Source organism: Cetorhinus maximus, chromosome 19 (assembly GCF_964194155.1).
Source record: "Cetorhinus maximus chromosome 19, sCetMax3.hap1.1, whole genome shotgun sequence".
Classification (NCBI taxonomy): Eukaryota; Metazoa; Chordata; class Chondrichthyes; order Lamniformes; family Cetorhinidae; genus Cetorhinus; species Cetorhinus maximus.
Window position 1 is genome coordinate 11399438 of NC_135897.1, and position 21746 is coordinate 11421183.

Consider the following 21746-nt stretch of genomic DNA (forward strand, 5'->3'; position numbering starts at 1 on the left):
ATTAGCCACCTCTTAAGGCCTTAGGATGAAGTCCATCTGGACCCAGAGACTTGTCAGCCCACAGCTCCATCAGTTTGCTCAATAATGCTTCCTTAGTGATTGTAATGTCACCAAGTTCCTCTCCACCTCCTGATTTATAGCTATTACTGGAATTTTTCTTTTTAAACATCTTCTATAGTGAAGACAGAAGCAAAATATTTCATTTCATCTGCCATTTCCTTGTTATCTACTATTAACTCCCCATTCTCACTCTCTAGGGGACCAACACTCACTTTACCTACTCTTTTCCTGTTTAAATACCTGTAGAAACTCTTGTTATCCGTTTTCACATTTCTAGCTAGCTTCCTCTCATACTCTAATTTCTTTCTCCTGATTAACCTTTTAGCCATTCACTGCCACTCTTTATATTCTGGCCAAATCATCTGACCTGCCACTCATCTACATTAGATCTCATTTTTTTTTGAAGATCAGGTCAAGTCCTTTCTCAACATCTTTCCTGAATAATAACAAATGAGATTCCTTTCACATCAAGTTTTAATTCCTGGTCACTCTTCTTTGAGTCTTTAAAAAAAAGACTGACGTATTTTTGATGTTAAAAATGCATTACCTGAAAATACACATATTTTAAATGTGGCCTGAATGAACAGATGTATAGAGATAAAATAATTAAACACATCATGGTGCATCCCAGAACACGATCTGTTATTTTTGTGAGAAGTTCAAAGATTGGGACTTATCTTGGAATCATAGATGGTTATAGCACAGAAGGAGGCCATTCAGCCTGTTGTGTCCCTGCCGGTTCTCTGCGTTAGCAACTCAGCTAATCCCACTCCTTTGCCTTTCCCCTCAGCCCAACAATTTTTTTCCCTCAGATAATTAGCCAATTCCCTTTTGAAAGCCACAAAATCTGCCTTCAGCATACTCTCGGGCAGTGCATTCCAGATCCTAACTACTCAGTGCATAAGAAAGATTTTCCTCTTCTCACTTCTGGTGCTTTGCCAATCATTTTAAAATCGGTGTCCTATGGTTCTCAACCCTGCTGCCAATGGGAACAGCTTCTATCTACTCTGTCCAAACCCACTCATGATTTTCAATGCTTCTATCAAATCTCTCAATCTTCTCTTCTCTAAGAACAGCTCCAGGTTTTCCAATGTATCCATATAACTGAAGTCCCTCATCCCTGGAGCCATTCTCGTATTTTCTGTACCTTCTTCCAATATTTTCACATCCTCAAAGTCTGGTATCCTGAATTGGACACAATACTTCTGTTGAGGGCGAACCAGTATTTTATAAAGCTTCACCATAACTTCCTTGCTTTTGTGCTCTAAGCCCCTAGTTATAAAGCCCAGGATCCTAAATGCTATATTAACTGCTTTTGCAAGCTGACACTGCACATATACTAGGTCCCTCTGCTCCTCCACCCCCTTTACAATTGTATCCTTCATTTTAATATTGCCTTTTCTCATTCTTCCTACCAAAATGAATCACTTCACACTTGTCTGCATTAAATTTCATCTGCCATGTGTCTGCCCGTACCACCAGCCTGTCCATGCCCTCCTGAAGTTCATCACTATCCTCCTTACAGTTCACAATACTTCCAACTTCTGTCTCATATCCAAATTTTGATGTTTTGCCCTGCACACCCAAGTCTAGGTCATTAATATAAATCAAGAAAAGGAGTCCTAATACTGATCCCTGGGGAACCCTGCTACATCCTCCAGTCTGAAAAACAATCAATCGTTCATCACTACTCTCTCTTTTCTGTCACTTCGCATCCTGGCTTCCACTTTCCCTTTCATCCTATGGGCTTTAACTTTGCTGACAAGCCTGTTTTGTGGCACTTGATCAAATGCTTTTTGGAAGTCCGTGTACACCACAGCAACTGCAATTACCCTAACCAACCTTCTCCGTCACCTCATTGAAAAATTCAATCATATCAGTTAAACATGATTTGTCCTTAGCAAATCAGTGCTGACTTTCCTTAATTAATCCACATTTGTTCAAGTGACTTTTACTTTTGTCCCAGACTACCACTTGTAAAAGCTTTCCCACCACCGAGGTGAAAATAACTGGCTGGTAGTTGCTGGGCTTATCCTTACACGCGCTTTTTGAATTAGGGTGTAACATTTGCAATTCTCCAGTCCTCTTGCACTACTCCTGGAAGTTAAAGGGTGTTTTGTTAGCAGTGTAGAGGGATTTTTGCTCTATTTGCAGCCTATGTCACGGCTGCTCGCACCGTCTGCCAAAGTAGCACTGATATCCCTCCACTGCATAGTACAATCCTAAGATCAGTTTCTACATCTAAATCCAACCTGCACAGCTTCAAGGATGATATTGTCCATCAAATTCTCAGGGACAACTGTAGTTATTAGAAGGCCCCATGTGATAAATCTCACAGTGAATGACTCAGGGCAAGGTACTTCAGCAGAATATGACCAACAGTTTATCTTGCACAATTGAATGCATGTATTCTGGAAATGGCACCAGCGTCTCTCACAATCCATATTGCTCTTCACACATTTGTGTTCATTTACCTGCTGAAAGGAGTAGAGGTGACTTTGGGAGATGACATAGTGGAAGGAAGGCTACTGTCAGCAAGTAGCCTTGAGCTGGTTCCGGTAAAAATTGAGACGCTCGGACCATTGGCATATCTTGTTTTTTCCTGCTGTATAAGAGCTGTATCCCCAGCAAGCAATGGGCTTGGATCTAAATTAGAAAGCCATACATAGTAAGCACTTATGTTATGATTCTAGGTAAATAGCATATAGAGCTACTCCATCAGTTAATAAAGAGGTTGGCGAACAAAGTGGGTTCTCCTTCTAACAACTATACATAAACATTGAGAAGGCAAGCCGAGAAACCAAAGATATGAAGTACTTACTTCTTCATGTATCCCAGGTAGGTTTCCTCTTTTCTTGTTGAAAATATTCTTCTTTACAGGGCAGTACAATAATACATCCTCCCAATTTCCTCAGTCTCAGTGCAGCGATGTCAGTCTGTAGCATTACCCAACAGAGCACGCCATTTACCTACAATGCTATCAGGGAGCTGGGTTGCTTTTGAGACCCATCATGAAATATCTTCCTGCTCTGTTTCAATATCAAGCCAGTGGAAGCAAAGCAATGTGGGAAACAGCTCAATACTGACCCAAAAGACCAGGTAATTAGGAAACTCCTGCTCCAAAATGGTCGACCTCGTAAATGACCAAAAATGGAGATGTACAGAGCTCCACCAATACGATTAAAAGGAGAACATTACTATCTAGTCACTAGGTAGGCACTCATCATCCCTCAAATGATTTTAAAAAATTATTGGGTCTTACAAAAAGCTGTTGTTCTGTCAATGTGGCAATTTATGTAGGGAAGGATAAAAAGGAATAGTAACTTAATCCTAACAAAGTAGTTCTCAAATATCCTTTGGTGGGATGAGATGAGAGAATATCCTGATCAATGTGTGATATCAAATGGATGCTCAACTGTCAGTTAGAACTCCAGGGGTTAGAGTCGCCAAAGACCAAAAGTCTGAAAATTAGTGGGCTGAAGACAAAAAAGGTCCAAATGTTTTTTTTTTGACAAGGAATCATGTAATTACAACTCTCTGATTCCTCCAACTAAACAGATATTATCAGGAAAGATGATATTCAAATGCAAAATTTTAACTCAAAAAAATTGAAGCACAGATTGAACATCAAATTTACCAATTTGAATCAGATCTCAGAATGGTCCTGGACAGGAATTAGCTTAAGAACAAGTTGCACTAGGTGGCTGTCCCTAGTCATATAGGCAAGAAAGGCCCTAGATTACATGGCTAGTCTCAGCTGAATTAATTGATTTTTCAGGCTAAATCTCAAAAGCAACCGAGCTCCTTGATGGCATTGTTAGGAAATGGTGTACTCTGTTGGATAGTGCCACGGAATGAATTTTCTACACTGGGTGACTGAGGAAATTAGGAGGATATATGATTGCATCGCCCTGTAAACAAGAATACTTCCAACATAAAATAGGAAAACCTGGGTACCATAGTTAGCCTGACCTTATTTGGATTAGTGGAGGGGAGAAAACAGCCATGTTTTCTACACCTGCTGACCTCTAACAACACCGTTGGAAGAGCACTTGTATAAACATTCAGGGAAGACAGAATTAGGCTCTTCTGTAATGCCTCCTTCAAGTGAATTGCATACAAACATGCATCATCAAGGTTCACATACAGCCAAGGTACCAGAAGGCAACTAGCACCCTCTTCATCATATTCCAACTAAATTGAGGAGGAGAAAGGAGTAAATTGATGGAAAAGGGTGCAAAAAGACAGAGGGCTATATTTCCAAGCTCCATGCATTGCAGAAGATCATATTCCCCAGGAGAAGTTGAAACATGGGAGGTAATGAACCCAGAGAAATTGACTTCAGACTTAAATTGGACAAATGCAGGGCATCTCATATGACAACTGATGAAGTTCTCTGAAATGACATCTTTATTTCACATTTTTATAAGCTTTACTTCTAAAGTCAATCTAACCAGCCAATAGAGGAGCAAAAAAGCACTAGTCAATAGCCTTCTCCTTTCAATGGCTAAACAAAAGAAGTCTGTTGAATCTGGATGGAAAACCTGACACAACATCAGGTACATATTTCACAATATATGAATTATGCACATTATTGACCAGTCGAGTTTGAATTTGAACAAAAGCTTGACAGTTAACTGTTCCCTGGTGCATTCCCCATGGCAATGTCTCTACCAGAGTCCATTTGTCAACCAATCACCACTCTTATCCTGCAGTATAAATTGTTCCCTTTACAATTGGTATTCTTGCAAACTGTCTTGACAAGTGCAAAATGAAAAGCTTCGACAGCATATCTCTTTTGTCAGCAATAAATTATTTATTTAGTAATCAATAAAGACTTGCATTTCGAGAGGGTTTTTCACCTCAATGTTCCAAAACATTTCACAGCTCATTAAGTATGGTTATAACGTAGGAAACATCCCATCCAATTTACGCACAGCAAGGCTCACAAACAGCAATGTAATAATGACCAGATCATCTATTTTTTGAGGTGTTGGCTGAGAGATAAATGTTGGCTAGGATGCCAAGGAGAACACCCTTCATCTTCTTCGAATAGTGCCATGATCTTTTACATTCATCTGAGGGGAAAGACCGGGCCTCAGTTTAATGTCCCATCAACAAGGTGGCAGCTCCAACATTGCAGCAGTCCATCAATACTGCATTGTAGTGTTAGCCTAGATTTTGCATTCAAGTCTATGGAGCAGGATATGAAACCACAAATTTCTTGCTCAAAGATAAAAATGTTACCAACTGACCCACGGTTGACAAATGTACATTGCACCTACAATCAACAACTTTAGATGGTGATTTGTTTGGTGATAAGATAGAAATTATAAATGGGACTGAATATTAACATTTTGCTAAAAATTACAAGTCATGGGTCAAATGCTAATTTAAAACAGAGCAAGATCTCAGGTTTCAATCCAGAATATGAATGCAGTCATCTGCAATATAGCTCATTTCCTCCTTCAACTACATTCAAATTGCCCCTTATGCCTCCCACCTCTGAACCCCTAATCCCATTCATCATACTATACCTTTTCTCATCGTAGCAGGTACTATAGGGAGTATGTTAGGTGCCTCGATGTCATTGCCAAGTGGGTTAATGTTACCTGCACCATGTTGGTCATCTAAACACAAACAAAACCCGGAGAAACAGGCCAGAAAGAAATACCACAGAAAGAGAAAAAGAGAATGTCAGTCAGTAAAGAACAAAAGCATTCCTACTTGTATTGCAAGCCATAACAAATATTCGCCCATTGAAAACAATGTGAGCAGGCAGGTCACTGAATATTCACACTAACTATGAATTTTACATTCAGTTTTACCTTAGATTTCCAGTGACTGCTCAGTATAAGATTCTCACACGCTCTCATTGTGTTAAATAGGAGAAAAGAGCACCAACATAAACTAGCCAAAAGCACCAACACCATTTTTGTAAAACGAAAAACATCCAAAATATAACTTTTTTCTCCCCTACCCCCAAAGTCTACATAGGAAAAGAGATACTAGGGCATTCCCCGCATCAGATAGCACGTCCATTCTAGAGACTAGCTTTGTGTTGCTGAAATCATATCTAATCAAGGCCAAATTCACACAGACCAGACTCAAAGTACGTAACCCTTACCATGTTTCAAAGAAAATCAGTTCAGCACCATCAAACATGGCAGCAACTTTTAAATTCAGTCATGTCTCTCTATTTTTCCCCTAAAGTTCTATTTATTTAACAGTACACATGCACTAATAAATGTACGTAGCTAATTCAGCCTCTGTTAAGAGCATAGGTCTGATTTAATATTCTGTCCAATCTTCACGATGCTGCAATTTACCCATTAACACAGTAACCTTGCTATAAAAACTTCCTGGGGACCTCAAACATTTTAATTATAGCAAGGGGTGCATCTTAGTAAATTACAGCAGTATAATAACATGGTAAAACAAACAGCAATGTTTGCAGACATTTTACTAAGTGTTTAAAAAAAATAGGCTTTTGCTGTTGCATTGCTTCTTATAGGATGAACTATTATGGTGGAAATATTAAGTCAACAAAGCTGGAGAATGTTAGTGTCATCAGTGGACTGTTCTTGGAGCCTACTTAGCAATCTTGAGTTCAAATGTCACTGTGGTTAGGTTGACAAGTTGAATTTAACAAATGTGATTATTTTTGGGCTGGCAACAGAAAATGACCATGACAATGCCAGAATGTTGCAAAGATCACAATTAGTTCACTCAGGCCCTTCACAAAGGGAATCTGCCCCCCACCCCGTCTGGCCTACATGTGATTCCAATGTCATGCAATATAGTTTACACTTAAACCCCTTGGGGCAACTAGGGATAGGCAATAAATACTGCAACATCCTAAGATAAAAAAAAACATATTTTCAAGTCTGACCAGGAACCTCAGACTGCACAGGGCTAGTTGGCTGTGGTTCACTGTTCTCAGGTTTGTTATTGTCAAAACTCTCCTAACTGCAAATACGGGGAAAGATCTTACCACACAGTAAGCAACTGGGACAACTCTGCTGATGGCCATTCATGTTGTGGCAATCGCAAGTAGTCAACCATGTTTCTCACAGTGCTCTTCTATAGAGCAAGCTGTTAATTCATCTGCAAGCAGGCCGACATGTAGTTTTCAAAGAAATAGATGGATTCTTAGAATACAGTTCTAAAAGCATGATAAAAATCCCACACTCCAAATAAAAAAAAGCATTTGACTTAAGAAATTATAAATCAGTGGCCTTAATTAAAATTCATAGTAAAAGATTAGGCCTGCAGATGAGGTATACAGGTTAATCCAGCAAGATTACATGTTGTAGGCCTTTCTGAAATTGGTACATAACCAACAGCAAGAGCAACACCAACATATACTGTGAATACAGTTTTCATGAACTCTGACAAACCCTAGACCCAAAGAACTAGTGGGCCTGTTTTAAATCCTTCATTACCTAATAAAAACAGTGTTTAAGGCGTGTTGAAGACTCCTTTCTCAGGACTCTGAAGACCTGATGCGGTGTCATGTCAGGTTCAGTACACACCGCTGCACTTGGCTTAACTTAAACAATTTGGTCAAGGTAATATTTTTAATCTACTAAGGAAGCCCATCTCCTAATAGCGATTGGCTTTGAGTCTAAACCACAGTTTATGATAGAGACTTGAAGATCAGTTTACTTAACACCTGTAAAGAGCATCAAGAGTTTACTCATTAATCTGTCTGGAATATAAGTGCTGGTATTCTCTTATTAGTTTTACAAAAAAGGTTCAATTTAGATCGTTACTGCTGGTGCCTTCTTTCTTCCACATCTAACTCATATTACGACTAACTACAGCAGTGAAGCAGGAAGAGGGCAGATGCTAGCAATAACAGAACTAGACAGAGGTGAAGGCAAGTGAAGAATTTCTTTTGTATTATTCAACATACCCTCCACATTGTCAGATAGCATTGAGTAACTATGGCATCCTCCTTCACTCGCCTCACTATTACGACACACCTCTACCTCATCAGCATCATCGTCCAGGAGTGGTAATGGAAGAAAACCATCATCAATTGGATCCATGTAGTCATAGAAACCAGGAATTAGAAATGTAATATTCTAGAAAATAAAAATACTTCTACCTCAGAATAATCCAATCTAATCTAAATGATGTATTAAAATCAGATTCTTTACATAGCCACATACAAAGCAACGTACCGTGTGAGAGCCCCTTATCTGTTTTTTTTTGACAGAAATATTAACCCAATTTGGATTAATGCCTCTCTTGCAAATAGCAGATAAAAAGAAATTCAGGCAAATCTTGTTCACTATTTGTCCATTAATATTCCAAAAGTCCACTTAAAACAGAAAATTTCAAGACAGAAGAGTTAGAATGGGAGATTCTTAATTCCCTTGCAATTTAAATGGGAGCTACAAAATAATTCCCTGGGGATGCCTCTAATGAATTCTGAGGGGTTATTTGGTATATTGAAGGTATACTAATATTTCAGACAGAACACCCATGTAACACAGTCAACATTAAAAGTTAAACATTTTGTGGCTGCAGATGTGGGAAGATGCCCATTGAGCATGGAATATACTTGCTTTATAGTTCATGCATCTTTTGAATCAAGCACGAGAGTTATTAAAAAGTTACGCCCCTCAGCATAAGCACACAGTTTGACTTGACTATTGCTTTTCGCCTGCTGTCATTGCAGAGTCATCTCTGAATTAGGCTTGCCTTTTGCTTCAATATCCAATTTAGGATCTTTCAGCTGGCCTTTCCTGCTATTTTTTTGTCACTCTGCATCCACAACCCAATTGTCACTTTTCAGACCAACTTGTGTATCAATCAGCATCAGTCCCCACTTTGCAAACCCCAGCCCAACCTCAGAGAAAGTGAAATCAGAAAGAAGATGGAACTCATTAAAAGGATGAAAGCGAGGGTTAAGTGATAATGAATGGATAGACAAAGAAAAGCAGAGAATACAGAGAATGTCAAAGGTACATGATGGGAGGGAAATTAAGAATGAGTCAGAGAGAGAAAAAAGGAAATGTGACAAAGCAATGTGTGAGGTAGATAGATACTGGAACAGAGGGAAACATTGAGAAAAAAAGGCAAATAGAAAACCACACAGTGAGAAAGAAGCAAAGACACATAAGCAATGTCATAGGGGAAATCAACTAGTAACTTACCAGCATAAAAGTTGAGAGAGAGCTGGCTATATTAAAGCACAAGAAAGTTTTAAATAAAAAAAACAGTATTGTGTGTTAACTTTTTCTGACTTGGAGCCAGAAATTTATATGTCCTCTCCAAAATGCAAACTTTTTTCACAAATAATTATTAAACAAAGTTTGCCTTCAAGCTGGGTTTATTTACTCCAGTTATTAACAGGTCAGTTAACACTGTACAACATGGCTACAGAATAGCACATTGTGCATTATCAAATATTATCATTTGGCTTACCAAACATTTAGGTCAGTGGTAGGACTGTCACGTCAAGTCAGAAGGATTTTGAGTTCTGTTGAAGGGTCGTGTGGACCCGAAACGTCGACTCTTTTCTTCTCCACCGATGCTGCCAGACCTGCTGAGTTTTTCCAGGTAATTCTAATTTTGTTTTGCAGAGTTCATACCCTGTTCAGGACAGTCCTGGCAAGTGGAGACTGGAGCTCAGGCTCTCAATTCGGGTTGACATCAAGTGGAATACTCGCAACCAATGGATTGTGAGAGCCCAAAAGCCCTCCCACTGTATAAGACTAACCACCTGTCCATTGGTATAAAGACCATTACGGTCACAGAAAGGCCATTCATGTTATTGCCTGCCAGACCATTAATCAGCCACAATCCTTCCACTACTTCATATCATTCCGCAAGGGACCATTTCGACAATGTGGAATGAGCAGCAATGCCATGAAGGGTCTGTTATAAATTATTTACTGATTGGAAGCATAGGTAGAAAAGCAAATAGAATTTGAGGTTTTATTTCATAGCGAAGTTGAATAGAAAAGGGAGTCATGTTGAAATAATGCACACAGTTCTGCATATCTTAGTCATGAAAAGGTACGATTCACTAGAATACCAGGAATGAGGTTACAGTTATGAAAACAGTTTGAAAAAAATAAGGAGCTTTTTCACTGAGACACAGAAGAGTAAAAAGGAAGTTAATAGGAGTTTCAAATCATGAATGATTTTGAGAAGGTAAATGATGAAAACAAATCAGTCTTTTTTCTCTCTAAACAAAGGCATTTCTTCAAATTAGGAGCTGGGAAATTAAAATTTTCAAATCAGGGCAAGTTGGTGAATCAATAAGAGTATAAGCACATGCAGGACTTGAGGCATTGATCAAAATTAACAGTCTAAACAAGGTACTAACTAGATTGTTAAAGGAGGATTAAGGGTTTTTTCCAAACATCATGGACAGACATCTGATACCTGTTGCTTGCAGTTCCTGCGCTACATGGGAACTTTAGGACACTTCACGTGTCTTGGGGAACCACATGTGTAGGAAAAATGCCCAGCTACTTCTGTTTGAGCTCAGGATTTACGAGCTTGAGGGGCAGGTGGAGTCATTGTGTAGCATCAGGAAGGAGGAGTGTTTCCTAGATCATGCGTTCCAGGATGCAGCCACCCACAGGCAATAAGAGTTCAGGATAGTAGATAGGTGGCCATCAGGAAGAATAGGAAGAGGCAGGAAGTACAGGAGTCTTTGGGGTGTGTGGCACTTTCAAACAGATACGCAGCATTGGAGGCTATGAGTAACATCAGCTTGAAGGGATGGGTTGGACCTCAACAGAACTGGGACCAATGCCCTTGCAGGAAGGTTCACTCGTGTGATTTGGTGGGGCGGGGGGGGGGGAGGAGGAGGATTTAAACTAAATTGGCACGGGGATGGGCACCAGCATATGGGAGTAGAAAAAAGGTGCATAAAGTGAGTGTGTTGGGCAGTATTAGAGGGGGGAGTAGTTCCATATTCGATAGGTGCGGCAAAGAAAGACAGTGAGGAATGCAAAAACAGTTTACAATGCATGTATGTAAATGCAAAAAGTATGGTGAATAAGGTTGAGGAGCTACAAGCATAAAAGTCATGTAGGAATATAATGTAGTGGCAATAGCAGAAATGTGGCTGAATAATGGTGAGGACTGGGGTCTTTATATCCTTGAATGCTAAGTGTTCAAAAAGGATAGGGTAGGACACGTTGAGAAAGTAGTTAGCAAAGTATCTGGGATCCTGGGCTTCATAAACAGAGGCATCAAATACAAAAGCAGGGAAGTTATGCTCAACCTTTATAAAGCTCTGGTTAGGCCACAACTAGAGTACTGCATCCAGTTCTGGTCACCCCACTTTAGGAACGATGTGAGGGTCCTCGAGAAGGTGAAGAGATTTACCAGAATGGTTCCAGGGATGGAGGATTTTAGCAACAAGGTTAGCTTGGAGAAGCTGAGGGGGTTGTTCTCCTTGGGGCAAAGGAGATTGAGGGGAGATTTGATAGAAGTGTACGAGACTTTGACAGGTGTAGATAAGGTAGACAAAGAAAAGCTGTTCCCATTAAGGTTTTGGGCAAGAGGTGCAGCGGAATTTGAGGAAGAACATTTTTTTAAAAACACTGAGTGATAATGACCTGGAACTCCTAGCCCAAGAGGGTGGTGAATAGAGACAATCAATGCCTCACTAATACAACAGCCTTTCACAATCTTACCTTGTCCAGTAATTCTCTGTTCTCATATCCAAACAACATCAGAGCAAAGTTATTATTCAAACTGTGGATTGCTCCATCTGGCAGGAGAGTGATTAGACCACTGATGGTGGTGAAAACCCACACAACTCCTGAGAAAACCACCTCTGTGCCAGTGATTGCCTGATTCGCATCATGTTCCTCAGATTCAGCTGGGGAAAAGAAAATAAAGCAAACCTTTCATACGAAGTACATGAGTATTATAAAATCATTACAGAGAGTTTAAAAGAATTTGAGGATACAGCAAGTCAATATCAAAGCATCCAGTCTCAGGACAAAATCTATCATTCAGCAGTGATTGTACTGCCACATTGTCTGCTTTCTATTATTAGACATTAAGGAATTGCATTCTCTCTGATGTAACAGATCAAGTGAATTGAATCTGGAACACTTTCATCCTGTTCCCTGGCTGCAAGGCTACAAAAGCTGACCACAATTTGATCCTGGATTGACAATTTCATTCAGAGAAGCCACAAGGTGGCTGTTTTGAGAAGTGGAAAAGTTGACATTGCTGTAGTAGCTGGTTCTCTTTAAAGGCTGTAGTTAAAGAACATTGTTGACAGAGTGGAGCAATCATTACTATGCATCTAACTAATGTTTTCACTTACTGACAGTGGACATGCACATGGGGCTGAGAGGAGGTGGTTAGAAAAATATGTGCTATCCACCAGTAGTAGGTAGTGGTGGAGAGAGGAGTTTGCATTAGGGTTTGGAAAGTACAAATGGGGGTAGTGAGAGAAAGCTATACTAAGCAAGGGCTTAGGCAACAGGCCAAGGTGTTAGATACAATACTGAGTTAAAGTGGGAGGGGGTCAATAGTGGCAGGAACTCAATGGGTATGGGGAAGCAATGGAAATAGTGAGGATTAACAAGGATAGGTGTGGTTGGAAGGGATGCAAAGGGAGCTGCCAATGTCTAAAAATTGTATTTCCCCTTCACTTGCCACCAAGGTGTCCTGCAAACCCCATCGCCTCCCAATCAAGAGGAAAGCAAAGCACAATGAAAGCAGAAAAACAAGATGAGCAAAGAAAAAAAATACACAAATATCAGAAATCAATCAGAACACAGATTGAAAAACACCAGCACAACAGATTAAGAGTTTGATTGAGTTAATAAGGAGAAACTGTTTCCACCAGGGTCAGTAAGCAGAGGGCACAGATTTAAGATAATTGGTAAAAGAACAAAGGAGACTTGAGAGTTTTTTCATGTTAGCGCAGTGAGCTACAATGATCTAAAATGCACTGATAAATTCTTGAAGGGGGCTAAATTAGCAAAGCTAAGGAGAGCAAGGGATTGCAACTGTAGTAATTAGATAGCTCTTCCAAAAGGCCATCACATGCATGATCGGCCAAATGGCCTCTTTCTATGCTGTAAGATTTTATAATGCTGCTACAGGAGAAAGACCAATTGTATTCTCCGACTTACTGCAAGGTGAGTTGGACTGTACTGAGAAAAGCAGCTTTGAACATATAAAAATGAAGAATACAAAAGGCCAGTTGATCTATTAAGTCTGTTTCATATCATCATGGTGTGCGCAAGTTACACAATGAACCCCAGGCACCCCACCAAACCCTTCATCACCCACAGTCACACAATCTCCTAGGAGGAGCAAAATGTTAAAAAATGATTACTATAACACATCAAATTGAAAAATCTTAAGCCTCAGCAGCTCCTTTATAACCACATCTAGTCCTTGCCACTCCTCTCCACTCCCATCGGGTTCCCTAACCCAGCAGTTCCTAAACTGTGGGTCGCAACCTCCCCCTCCTCCGAGCAGCAATGGCCTCTGTGGAGAGGAGGCAAACCAGTTTGGAGGTCCTGACAGGACAGTCTTGGACCCACTGGGTCAATTCTTTCAAACAACATGGGGCAGACGTTGAGCCCGAAGAGCTTCTTAGCTTCAGTAAATATTTTTGGCGGCAAGTGCCGGATAGGCCCAGGATGTTTGTGTACCAATTCAGCACAGGAAGAGACCAGAGGTTGACAGCATCTGGAGGGTGGGGAAAAACAGAGGTCATGGGGAAGGCGAGTGGCACCTTCGAACTTTGCTATATTTCTGCTCCTGTCTGCTTGTTCTACAGTCTCCTTGCCCCAGGCTAATGACTGCACCGGCACCTGGGCTCAAAGGGGGAAAGTGGAAAGAAGCTGGTAAGTGAGTGAGTGGGGTGGACGGGGGTTGCGGAGAGGGGCTGCTGAGTAAGTGAGTGGTGGAGGAGGGAGTTGGGAAGAGGGGCTGCTGAGTGAGTGAATGTCAGGGCGCTGGGAAGAAGGAATGCTGAGTGAGTGAGGGAATGGGTTGACGTGTATGGGTTTGGGGGGGTGGGAGAGTGGGTTCATTACAATGTGTGTTGGGGAGATGGAGAGGAGAGGGTATTCACAATCTCTGTCACTAGGGAATATGGAGCTTGACTGAAAGTACATAAAATAATAACATTTTTACAAAGTACTTTAAAAAGAGATTTTCATATTTAACATGTGTATTGTTATATATTGAGCTATAATATGTAAACTTTAATAATTATATACTGAATGTTATTATGCTGCTTTATTGCTGTTTTATTTTTGCTGGCTTCTTGGGTTATGTTAATTTTCAAGTGTTAAAATTGGGTCACATTGGAAAGTAGCTTGGGAAGAAGTGACCAAACCCATTGATCTATCAAGTTCCAAGGAGACAAATCCCTCAATACCCATTTAACTTCTATATGGTGACCACAGTCAAGATCCAACTATCATTTTGAACTCTTGCAGCAAATCCACACACACTGTGCGAGATGGCAACCTATTCCATAGGTCAATAACTCTACAAAAAGATGCACTCCCGACATCTAACCTAGTTCTGTGCTTAATTTATATCTGTTTAACAGTCCTCCCTAACCTGACTAATTCAAATATTCAATCCACATGGACCAAATCTAAACCTCTCATTATCTTGAAGAAATCAATTAAATTGCCTCAAAATCTACCTTTTTCCAGATTATATAGCCCCAGCTCCCTAACCCTTTTGCAGCAGCTAAGGGCCTTCAGATGTTAATTCAGTAGCCCTCCTCTGAACATTATCCAGGGCCTTTATATCACCCATCATGGTGGTAATGGAGGAAAACAGTCATCAATCAGATCTACACATAGAAATTAGAAAAATGTTCCAGAAAATAAAATTACTCCCAACTCAGAAAACTCCAATCTAAATGATAAATACATTAAAATTAGGTTTAATTCCATGACAAGCCTACCGACTCCCACAGCTACCTCGACTACAGCTCCTCACACCCCACTTCCTGTAAGAACTCCATCCCATTCTCTCAGTTCCTTCGCCTCCGTCGCATCTGTTCTGATGACGCTACCTTCAAAAACAGCTCCTCTGACATGTCCTCCTTCTTCCTTAACCGAGGTTTTCCACCCACGGTCGTTGACAGGACCCTCAACCGTGTCCGGCCCATCTCCCGCGCATCCACCCTCACGCCTTCTCCTCCCTCCCAGAAACATGATAGGGTCCCCCTTATCCTCACTTATCACCCCACCAGCCTCCGCATTCAAAGGATCATCCTCCGCCATTTCCGCCAACTCCAGCATGATGCCACCACCAAACACATCTTCCCTTCACCCCCCCTGGCGGCATTCCGTAGGGATCGTTCCCTCCGGGACACCCTGGTCCACTCCTCCATCACCCCCTACTCCTCAACCCCCACCTATGGCACCTCCCCATGCCCACGCAGAAGATGCAACACCTGCCCCTTCACTTACTCTCTCCTCACCGTACAAGGGCCCAAACACTCCTTTCCAGTGAAGCAGCATTTCACTTGCATTTCCCCTAACTTAGTCTACTGCATTCGTTGCTCCCAATGCGGTCTCCTCTACATTGGAGAGACCAAACGCAAACTGGGCGACCGCTTTGCAGAACACCAGCGGTCTGTCCGCAAGAAAGACCCAAACCTCCCTGTCGCTTGCCATTTTAACACTCCACCCTGCTCTCTTGCCCACATGTCTGTCCTTGGCTTGCTGCATTGTTCCAGTGAAGCCCAACGCAAACTGGAGGAACAGCACCTCATCTTCCGACTAGGCACTTTACAGCCTTCCGGGCTAAATATTGAATTCAACAACTTTAGATCTTAACTCCCTCCCCCCATCCCCACCCCGTTTCTTCCCCCTCCCTTTTTTTTTCAATAATGTATATAGATTCTTCTTTTCCCACCTATTTCCATTATTTTTAAATCTACAACTAATACCTTGCCAGTCTTTCCACCCCACCCCCACTAGAGCTGTACCTTGAGTGTCCTGCCATTCATTCCTAATTAGCACTTTTCTTAGATAATATCACCACCTTCAACACCTCTTTGATCCTTTTGTCTGTGACATCTTTTGATTATCTGCTCCTATCACTGCTTGCTTGTCCCCACAACCACCCCACCCACAACTTCTCTCCCCCCGCCCCCCACCTTAAACCAGCTTATATTTCACCCCTCTCCTAACTATACTTCAGTTCTGTTGAAGGGTCATGTTGGACTCGAAACGTCAACTCTTTTCTTCTCCACCTATGCTGCCAGACCTGCTGAGTTTTTCCAGGTAATTCTGTTTTTGTTTTAAAATTAGGTTGTTCAACAAGGCATCCTTGTGAGACTCCTTTTACTTCTAATTTGATGGAAACACATCTATTTTGGCTGATGATATTATTTTGTGATGGAAGCATAACTGAACTGTCTTCTAAATGAAATCTAACCATGGCAGTATATTTTTGTGAGTTGTTTTGTGTTTAAATTGGCCTGGCAGTATATTCTAATATTTTATTTGCATTAGAAACACCCAGGTCTTTCTTCCGTTGAATAATCCTGAGCATTCAATCCTGCATGGTTTATAGATGCTTGGTGTTCTTTCTTATCCACATGCAAAACATGTATTATATGAACCTATATCAAATTAAATTTATCAGATGTGGGCCTATTTCTCCTATCAAATCGGTGCAAGTTGAAGATTAAGTAGGTAAATCAATGGGTCAAGACACCCAGTGGAAGGAGAGAGGATTATCAAGAACAGGGTATGGTTGCAAGGAATGTGAAGGGAGCTGCTGAGGCATAAAGCTTTTCAATCTGGTATGTTATATTTATTTTTAGGCTTACCACGATATGGGTGAGAAACTATTCTGTCACTAAAAGCCACAAGAGAACATTTCTGCTTCATTGGATCAGTCACAAATGAGAGGTGGTCCTGGGGTCTGATTGGTTACACAATTCTAGCATTTGATTAGCCTCTAACTCGGTGATCAGATTAGTGAAAATAGATCCTGCAACTTGTATTTTGGAGGAAAAGAAAACTTTCAATCATGAGCTGCTTACATCAAACACAGAACCAAAAAAGAATCCGGATTCAAATCAAATACATCTTTACAACTTGCCACCCAATCAGCACCCTTTTCTCCTGTAGTATAAAGTTGTGGTGACAGTTTGAAATTTGGCATTCTTATATTTGTCCTCGTGAGTACAAGATGAAAAGCTTCCGTAACATGTCTCTCTTTTTAGCAATATTCAAATTCTGTACTACCAAGCAACTGTTTTCATCTTTACAAGTATAAACTGGAAAGGGGCATCTGTTAGAATAAAACCACTAGCCAGAAGTGATTTATATGACCAGGTTCGTCATTATTGAAAACCATGCTGTTAAAAACATGCCCCAATTTCTCGACCTCTGAGGAAAGGTATATACCTGAAAAACTGCTCATATAGTTTGCTCCACAGATACTGTGACCAGCTGAGTGCTCCCAGCATTTTGCTTTTGTTTCAGATATCCAGCGTGTATGTTTTTGGCACAATCTCTACTTGAGCAACTTCAAAAATAAAACCAGGGTTTCCTCATCCCTAAAATAAAATACCACTTCCACAATAACAAACTCTACCACAAGTCACACAAATTGAAGGCTTTGTCATCAACTGTTCACTTCTAGTTTTTTCCCCCAGCCATATTATGGCTACAAAACCTGGTACACACAAGAAAGTTATATACTGTACCTAGAGAAGCAAGGTCTGGTGGCTGAAACTGATTATGACTCTCAGTGCTCTGATCCTCCAGGACTTTAATGCTGAGTTTAATGCTGAGAGGAAAAGTAGTGCCATCCTTTGCCCTGCCAGCTGCATGCTGATTCTTCAAGTTCTGAAAGAGGAGGCAAACTGTAGAAAGGGGACAAAACTCCTAGCAAACACTTTGAATTATGCTTTTCTGAAGCAGCTCAATCACTGGTTTTCAGCCATTATTAAACAGTTGTTCTATTGCCCCATTTTACCCCCCAGTATTGTAGCTTTTATGAAATACTAGTTGATCTTTCACAGCTGTGAAAAAATGATGGAGTTCTGTCTAAAAGTTGGTTTAGTATTGATTTCATTAACTATCAAAGTGCATAAACAATTCTCACGCAGTGAAAAACACACCCTAGTTTATTTTGATGCTATGTTGAAGATTTTTGTCTCAATCAGGCATCCAAGGAACAGAGCAACTCATTCAATTCAAATACAACCATCTTTTGGGATTTGGTTAAACACATTTAATTGTTCAGTTCAAAAAAACAACTGTGTTATTTAAACATTTGGCCTGTATCGTTTTCTGGAAAGAATTTCTCAGCCTGTTTGGTTTAAATCAAACACACTCCCTGAATGAAAGCAAAAGACCAGATAGATTCCTTGGACATTGAGAAAAGGAAAAGAACGGCCATGTAAAAATACGCAGTCCAGTGCAGTCGTATACGTCTGTCATTGTACACTCACTTGAGAAAGCTTTAAGATTAATGACTGCTTTAAAAATCTAGAGATAACCAACTATAGACCCAAAGCAAACTATCTAGAGTTTAAAATATACAATTTGACAATAACATTGTTCAGAAATAAATAGAACTGATGCCTCCCCTGCACCCGTCTCTCCAGTAGTCTTCCACGCTACGTTTCTCCATTTACCTTGCATTTTCCGCTTTCTCCCCATGGGTTTTGTATTTTTAAACTGGATATTTTCAAGTTCAGTATCACCAGAGCACAGTAAACAGAAGTGAACCTGTGTGCCCTACACCTGCAATGTGTCTTCACTTTGTTTTAGGCAAACTAAGCAAGTTCAGAGATCATCGGTACAGGATTAGGCCATTCAGGCCCTCAAATCTGTTCCACCATTCAATTAAGATACAGACCAGCCATGATCTAACTGCACCTACTCGCCTTAGCTCCAGATCCCTTACTACTCTTGCCTAACGAAAACCTATTAACTTCAGTTTTGAAATTTACAATTGGCCCCCAACTTCAACAGTATTTTTGAAGACAGAATTCCAGACATCCACAACACGGTGTAAAGAATTGCTTCCTGATATCACCCTAAATCCACTAGCTGTAATTTTAAGGTCATGCTCCCTTGTTCTGAACTCTCCCACCACAGGAAATAGTTTCTATTTACCCTGTCAAATCCTTTAATCCTCTTAAACAATTCAAAAAGATTACCCCTTAATCTTCTACATTCAAGGGATTGTAACACTCCAAATGCAGTGTGACCAGAGCTTTATACAACTGTAACATAGCTTCCTCCACTTTAAACTCAAGCAATCTTGGGATCAAGGCCAACATCCATTAGCCTTTTCAATTATTTTTGGACCTGTCCCACTAGCTGTTAGGGATTTCTGGGCTTGGACCCATAAATCTCTATACTCATTTACAATTTCTATCTTCTTGCCACTTAAAAAATATTTTAAGTTATCCTTCTTATGTCCAAAGGACCTCACACTTAGCCAAACTGAACTCTGTCCACCACAGTTTTCCCCACTCACTTAATCTATCAGTGCCCCTTTGCAACTTGCTCTCCCACTTTATTGTGCCACCTAATGCTGTCACCAGAAATTTTAGATATAAAGTTCTCTACTCTGTCATCCAAGTCAATTATTAATATACTGAAAACTTGCAGCTGTGACACAGATCCCTGGAGGCACCATTAGTCATATTCCGCCAATTTGAGTACACATCTATTATCCCTACTCTCCATCTCCTCCTAACCAATTCCTTATCCAATCCAATAGGTTGCATTCAGTTCCATGTGCTCTCATTTTGGTTGACAGTCTCTTATGTGAACCTTGTTGAATGTCTTCTGGACATCCATGTAGATAATCAAGCTGAGAACGCCAAGCATTGTATTCCAATTTACTGGATACGTCACATATAGAAAGTGGTAGAATCAACAAGATCAGGCTGTGGCTTGGGTTGCAAAGTAGTAGTCAGATGTATTGAACACTAAACATACAAGAACATAGGAATAGGAGGAGTAGGCCATTCAGCCCTTCGAGTCTGCTCCACCATTCTATCAGATCATGGCTGATCTTCCACCTCAGCGCCATTTTCCCCACACGATCCTCATATCCCTTGACATTAACAGTACTGAATTTAAATTGCACATTTGTAGTTACAGACATGCCTATACTCTTTGGAATATTGAAAAAAAGGCATTTTGCTGTGTTAGTGCAAAACTGGTCTTGAAACATGATCCCTGTCTGATGTGGCTTTTCACTACTACCTCGGGTTGGCATTTACATGTCCTCGCCAGGCGTGTTTTGGCAGGGAGGGTTGCACATAAAATAGGGTAGTTGTCCACCCCACTAGCTTCCCACCCGCCCCAATAAGCTCAACCCCATAACAGGGTAGATGGGCAGGTGCCAAAATCAACAGCTGGCCTGCCATATTTAAATAAATAATCAAGGTTCAATTGAGCTGGTTAACAAGTCAATTGGCACCAATACTCTGCCCAGGCCATAATATGGTTGGCGTTGGCAGTCAGGCAGGAGTGGGCAGGCCATTTTTGTATAAAAATTTTTAAAAGGATGGGTAGAAAGGGGGAGTACTATCTTCAGGGGGTGCCCTAAGCTGGCCAAACCCCCCATGACCAATATCCTGGACTTGCCTTACTCTGAGATCCATTAGGCCGCCTTCTTGGGACTGGTTTCAGTCTTGGCAGCACCCATTAATGCGATCTTGGCACTGCTAGGACTACTGACACTGCCAGAAGCACTGGAACTGCTAGTCAATCAGATTGGCCATCTGCTCCAGCGGACGGGACTTCCTCCCCAGTGAGAGATGGAAGCCCTGCTGTCAGGCAATTTAGCCCACCTGCAGCGCGTTATGGCTGTGGGGCAGGTTGGCCTGCAGCAAGTCGGCTGCACCACCCACCTGCACCCTTAGTAATATGCAGCCCCTAATCCTCTTCTTCAGAAGAACTGCTGACTGGAAGGCAGCCAGCCTCAGACACACTATTCAAAATCCTTTCATGATACACTGTACCAAACTGGACAGCATTTCAGGATCTTAAAAAGCTGCCTGGCTGTACAAATAAAGCAGTAGTATTCAAAAAGATTAACCTGTCTGTCTGTACCTAACTGAGTATCAATCCCAACAGATTGCACAGAACGCCATCTCACTAAATAAATGTCAAGAAATGCATCTTAATATCTTCAAAATGAACTTTTTCTTATGGAAGTATTTCCTGCAGCTTAAGGAAGCTGCTAGCTGCCCTCCATCCTACCCTCCCAGACTTATTTAACAACGTTCGCATTCAGCAGTTTCAAACCTTTGGTATCTTCATGTGAGGGGAGGGTATCTTTATTGAAGGAATAACATCAGTTATTGAAAAGCCTGTGAGTTCATCTGCAGCTGTGTATCCATGGAGATAGGCAAATGATGCATCACAAGATACTATTCTTCCCTAAAGAAAGAAGCAATAACTCTAATGAGAAATAATCAAAACATGAGTGGAAATGCATGCATTTGAGCATCTGGGACCAAGAATACATAGGGCAGATAGATGGATGGAAAATACCATAAATCATGATGTAAAGTTGACCCGGCATATAAGACAACACCATTTTTCCAGATCCAGATGTTTTTGCATATACTCGGTGTACAGGTTGGGCCCCATTTCAGCTATGAAATGCTGTATTCACATTAGTAGTCAGCCTCAACTTTTTTACCCCAAAAATGCATG

The 21746-nt window shown here is 40.9% G+C and overlaps 1 protein-coding gene across 1 annotated transcript in view; it reads right to left on the reverse strand.

The window, feature by feature from the left end:
* The window catches only part of pask (PAS domain containing serine/threonine kinase), a 53080-nt gene that overhangs the window by 24309 nt on the left and 7025 nt on the right, over positions 1-21746 (reverse strand). The window contains exons 5-10 of the mRNA XM_078563493.1: positions 21333-21467; positions 17762-17903; positions 11730-11917; positions 7979-8150; positions 5598-5690; positions 2535-2706 (exon numbers count right to left, since the gene is read on the reverse strand). Of these exons, the coding sequence (XP_078419619.1) occupies positions 2535-2706; positions 5598-5690; positions 7979-8150; positions 11730-11917; positions 17762-17903; positions 21333-21467 (902 nt within the window). The remainder of the gene's footprint in view (positions 1-2534; positions 2707-5597; positions 5691-7978; positions 8151-11729; positions 11918-17761; positions 17904-21332; positions 21468-21746) is intronic.